Consider the following 5,850-nt stretch of genomic DNA (forward strand, 5'->3'; position numbering starts at 1 on the left):
GCGGGGAGGCCGGGGCTGGTGCTCAGTCATATGACCGACTGCTCCCAGCTCCCGCGGGCAGAGCCGAGACGAGCGGCGCGGAGTTCCTCAGCTGCAGCGGCAGCCCCGGGCTGGCTCCCTCCCGTGATGCTGGGCGGCCGCCCTGCAGCAGCAGGAGCCGCAGCAGCAGCCGCAGCAGGAGCCGCAGCAGCCGCCGCCGGGATGCCTCCGCCGCGTGGGCCCCGGGCTCGGGCTGCAGCCAGCTGAGCGGGCGGCGCCGCGGGAGCCCGAGGAGCAGCAGCGGCCGCGGGTGGCGGCGGCGGCGGCGGCGGCAGCATCATGGCCCCAACCCTGCTCCAGAAGCTCTTCAACAAAAGGGGTTGCGGGAGCGGCGCCGCCTCCTCCTCCGCGGCGGCTGCCCCGGGCAGAGCACCCAGGGAAGCACCGGCCTTTAGGTGAGGAGTCCCGGGGAGCGAGCAGGGCAGGGGGGGAGGGAGAAGGGGGAGGGGAGGATAAGGAAGGGGAGGGGAGGAAGGATGGTGGAGCCCGGTGCGCCTCGCCCCCATCGCCGGCGCTGGGCTTGTCTTTGTGGCAGCTCGAGTTGAAACCCCGAACCTTTCTGTCCCACGAGGAAGGGGGGTGGTTGTTGTGGTTGTGCGTTGTGTTGGGGGTGGGGTTTACCTCCCTTCCTCCCTGCCCAGTTCCACTTGCTTCTCCCCCAAAACGAGTTCCCTTCCCGCGGGAGGGGGTCTCGGAGTGCGTCTTGGAGGCGCCGCCTCCACCCCGCGATTGGGGGGTGGGTGGCTCTGAAAAGTAGTCGTAATGATCCCTTTTCAGTGAGAGCTGGGATAATTGTCCGGGGCGCGTGATGGGAAGCCCCAGCAGGATTGACGGGCCAGGTGTGTCATCTCGAAGGCATGCGTGCCTTGACCCTATTGTGTAGGTGAGCATTCAGGTTGAGAGGTAGCAACCGCGTGGGGGAATGGAAAAGGCTTGCCTTCTGACAGGCTCTCCGAGGGATGAATGAAAGGATGTAATTTTGACATCAGTTAGACTGATGGCTCTTGGTGCCTGGAAAGGGGGAGTAGAAATGCCATGTGAAATGGTTGAGATTTCTATTTAACAAAGCTGTTGCACATGTGGCATAGATCAACATTACAGTCCTCCCCCCTCCCCCTTTTTAAACAAGTTTCTCGGTCTTGACATTTAAAAATGCTTTATAATGCATTTTGGAATACTTGAGCTTAGTAAAAGGCTTAATCTGAGTCTGATGTTCACGTTGGCCTCTCTCTCTTTTAGCTGAAACATTTTTATTTTTAAAACTTTGTATTGTTAAAAGCTGCTTGCAGGATAGAAATGTCTGTTGTTCAATCTACACCAAATAAGAACTTGCAGATGAAACTGAGTTAAATTCTGAGTGAGGTTTGCATCATACTTTCTGCACTTCATGGTTTCTCTTCATTTTAAACATACACAGCTCCTCACTAAAACTATGTGAAAATCAGCTAAGGACCCCAAACTTATTTTTGAGATTTATGCTTAACATATATCTTTTAACCATCATACCTGAATTCTTACATTTCTCCAAGACTAATTGACTGTCTGTAACTTGAACAGGGAACTCTTCTCCTTTTTCTGCTTTGAACATGAGAGTTACCAGCCTCTGCAGATGGTAGCATTACCTCTTCCCAGATATGCAATTTCTTTTCCTCCTCTTTTAATAACTGATTTGTTTCAGGGAATAGGACCTGTAGAGAAAAAGTTAGACAGTACAGCTTGACTCATTCTTCTCCTCCTCTCCCCTCCCTGCCATATTTAAGTTTGGTTTGTTACCTTTTTTTAGAATGGGGTCCGCAGGTTGGTCCTGAGCTCCACATTAAACCTGAGCTTTCTTCAAAGCACAGTTTGAGGACCACTTCATTTTGTCTTTGTAGCCTTATTGGTACAGTGCTTTGCAGATATAAATGTTTAGCTGAATTGAGTTAACTTAAGATTGCCTCTGTGAGATTCACCACGTGTTTTGGGTGGGACCATTTGTAGTGTGGGTGCTATTAATTTCTCTCAATATGTAATGGTGGAACCCACAGCTCTGCCAAGGGTTGTTTTTTGTCCTGTCTCCATTAAAGTTCACTGATATGTATATGTGTCTGAGAGAGATGCAGACAGAGAGTTCATGGAATTGTAGGGTTAGAAGTGACACTAAACATCATCTTTCTGCTTACTCAGGAATCTAACAGCTGGCTAGACCCATCCTTAAGTTATGGATATAAACCTGCTTTGAGGGAGGCAAGGAAAGCAAAGGAGGGAAATAATAGGAGGAGGAGAAGGTGGTACCATCTGGTGTCCAAAGGCCCTTATGTATATACATTAAGTGGATAATGCGTGAATGGGGATTTTTTTCCTTGCCTCCTTTCCCTCTCAGCCTGAAGAATGTATATTGTTCTTTTGTATGATCTACTATTGAAAGTAGGAATTCTTATAGTTTTTGTGAGTCATAGACCTCTTTGGCAGTCTGGTGAAGCCTATGGGCCCCTTCTCAGAATAATATCTTTAAATACATAAGATAAAATACTTACAAAGGAAAGTAATTATATTGAAAAACAGTTATCAAAAAAAATTTAAACCCCTCAAAATACATTCACAAACCCCTGACCTAAAGGTATCTATAGTTGAAACTCCTTGTATATGTACATACACATCATCCATCCATACCTCACATTATACATAACCCCATCCCTCTTCTCCTTTCCCACTTTCTCCCATATCTAAGTTTGGCATATGTATATGTATGTAGTTGACTTATGTATGCATTCAAATAAGCTTATTTCAGGGCAGGTAGGTGGCACAGTGGATAGAGCACCAGCTCTGAAGTCAGGATGACCTGAGTTCAAATTCGGCCTCAGACCAGCCACTTGACACTTATTAGCTGTGTGACCCTGGGCAAGTCACTTAACCCCAATTGCCTAAAAAACCAACCAAACAAAAACAAATAATCTTATTTCATAGGAAACTGTTAGGTGGTAGGAAATAGTGCAAAAGGACATGTATTCTGCCTTGTCTGTATGGAAGGGGGCAGAGAGAAAGACAAATGAAATCACAGGTCTGGACCTGGAGTTTCATTGATTTAAAAAACCCCATATTACTAATGCAAATCAACTCTTGCTCTTAAACTGATAGTTCTGTGAAGTTTGGATTCAGTCAAACTTAAGGACCTAGAGGGCCACATGTGGCCTTGAGGTCAAAGGTTCCCCACTCCTGGTCTTAGAGAGTTACCTGCAATCTTGAGAGGATAAATGATTTGCCTAAGTTCACATAACTAGGGTCTGAGGCTGTATTTGAATCAGTCTTTTCCTGGCTCCAATGTTGGCCCCCTTTTCACTTTGCCATACTGATTCTGTAGAAGGAAAAAAAAACTCTAACTTTTATCTGCACAAAAAGTGAAGCCACTAGAATTTATCCTGTTCCCACATCATGCTAGGATTTTGAGATTTAAATCATATAAGGTTGGACTCTCTGGTGTTGAAGCTCCCTCAGTGTTAGGAAGAACATCAGAGATCATGTACTCTTATTTTATAGATAAGAAAGTGTGGTCACCCAGCAAATTAGCAATAGAACCAAGACTAGTAGAACTAGGGTCTCCTGACTCCCAGGCTCTTTTCACCACACCAAGGATAGCCTGGCAAATAGCTATCCAGTTTCTGCTTAAGTAACACGTTCCCTAGTGAAGAAGCGTCTTTGTCCATTATGGCTCCTTCCACATCTGGACAGCTCCATACATCAACAAATTCTTCCTCAGGTTGAGCTGAAATCTCTTGTCTTTGTAACCTTGATACAGGGGATGATACACTTGGTCTCCAAATTGTTTGGAGAAGTTAACATTCACATACTTCAATGGCTAAAAGCCATTTATTTATACAATTGGACTATATTTTACAATGTGTTATTTCAAGCTGTAGTTAATAAGATTGTTAGTACAACAAGATTAGTCTAAATTTAGATAAAATTTCCTGCAGTTTTGTAGCCTGAATTTTAAAATTTGAAATAAACTTAAGACCTGTATTTGTATAGATTTTTGGTAGTGCAGAACTGTCATGCATCAGAACATTCAAAGTGAACTTTCACTCATTATTTCTCTTAATCTTTTCTTTTTCTTGATAGCTTTCTTTTTAAAATTCCTAGTTACTTCTTTATGTTTTCTTTCCTTATTCCTCCATCTTCCACGTACTGTATTTGATTAGAGAGGAACCGTTCCTGTCAAAAACTCTTAACATGCAAGTCTAAAAATTCTTGTGCCTTCTGGCATTCCACCAGTAAAGCACCAAGGGAAAAAAAGATTCCTGGGTATATTTAAGCTCTGACAGATAGTTTTAGTTGACTTTGTGGAAAGATCTTATTGGAGAAATTGATTAGGAAGCAAAGGAGATTAAATTAAAACTGTGAGGAAAGGCAGCAATAGGCACTATTGAATTTTAGTATTTGTAAAATTTGATACCCCCCCATAATAATAATATCTATCATGGCATTTCAAGGTTTGCAAAACATTTTACATGCATTAGTTCATAAGCTCATATGAACAGCATACAACAACCCTACAGCATAGGTATTATGGATACTATTTCCATTTTGCCAATCAATTAACAAGCCGCAAACATTTATTAAGTACCTGTTATGATTTAGGCATTGTACTAGGTCCTAGGGGGTATACAAAGACAAATATGAAAGAGCTCTGAGCCAGCAAGAAGCCCTTATCTTGTAGAGAAAAGACAATATTTATAACGTGTGTGTGTGTGTGTATATAAGCATAACAATCAATAAGCATTTATTAAATGCCTACTGATTGCTGAGTATTAGGAGCCTTAGAAAAAGCCAGATGTAGGAGATGGCATTTGAACTGAGCTTTGAAGGAAACTAGGGATTTTGAGAGGTAGAAGTGAGGGAGGGAGAGCATTCTGGGAAGGAAGAAGGGCAGTCCGTGTGAGCTGGAATGTTTGAGGAACACCGTGGAGGCCACTTTGTTCAGATGAGTAAGCCAAAGCCCAGACAGGGTTAAGTAAGTGATTTTCTGATGGCCCTACCACTGGAAAGTGTCAGAGGCAATATTTAAACAAGGTCTTCCAGATTCCAAGTCCAGCACTCAACTCTGACACATGGCCTCTATGAAATACCAGCTGTAGGTTGAGGACGGATTGAAAATTTGAGACAGTACCTTACTTAATAGTTTATATTTTCAAAGTGCTTTCACTTTTAGCTTGTGACAAACCTGAGCCTTGGTGTTTCTGCCTTCTGAAATGTGAAACTGAAGTGAGAAACATAGCATTTGACTGTAGTAGTCCAGTGCTGTTTTGGGGTTAAAGCTAGTTGCAGAATTTGGGGGTTCTTGGATAACTTCCAGATCTAAAATCAGCATTTCTATATCAGATTCAACAGTAGTCAAAGGGTGCCCAATAAATTTCAAATCTGATTGAAGTACAAAGCTTTACTTTAAAGTCTTCAACTTGAGGCAGGTAAGTGCTGTACAGTGGATGGAATCAGGAAAACTGGAGTTCAAATCTAGCCTTGCAGACTCTAACTTAGCTGTTTGACCCTGGACAAGTCAATTGATGTCTGTCTTCCTCAGTTTCCTCATCTGTAAAATGGGGATAATGACATCCATTTTCCAGAGTTGTTGTGAGGACCAAATGAGATAATATTTGTAAAGCACTTTGTAAATCTTAAAGATATATGTATATGTGATATAGTGATACATATATGTATGTAATGTGTGTGTAATATATGTATATATGTAACTGTACATGTGCAATACTTATATTAGGGTATGTATGTGTATGTGTGTGTATATATACATATATATATATATGCACACACATATAT

The 5,850-nt window shown here is 43.0% G+C and overlaps 1 protein-coding gene across 1 annotated transcript in view; it reads left to right on the forward strand.

Annotated features, from left to right (window-relative positions):
* The first annotated feature begins 318 nt into the window (after positions 1-318).
* The window catches only part of FNIP2 (folliculin interacting protein 2), a 145,187-nt gene continuing 139,655 nt past the window's right edge, over positions 319-5,850 (forward strand). The window contains exon 1 of the mRNA XM_027866850.1: positions 319-434. Within this exon, the coding sequence (XP_027722651.1) occupies positions 319-434 (116 nt within the window). The remainder of the gene's footprint in view (positions 435-5,850) is intronic.

Source organism: Vombatus ursinus, unplaced genomic scaffold (assembly GCF_900497805.2).
Source record: "Vombatus ursinus unplaced genomic scaffold, bare-nosed wombat genome assembly UNPS02014784.1, whole genome shotgun sequence".
In the NCBI taxonomy this organism is placed as follows: domain Eukaryota; kingdom Metazoa; phylum Chordata; class Mammalia; order Diprotodontia; family Vombatidae; genus Vombatus; species Vombatus ursinus.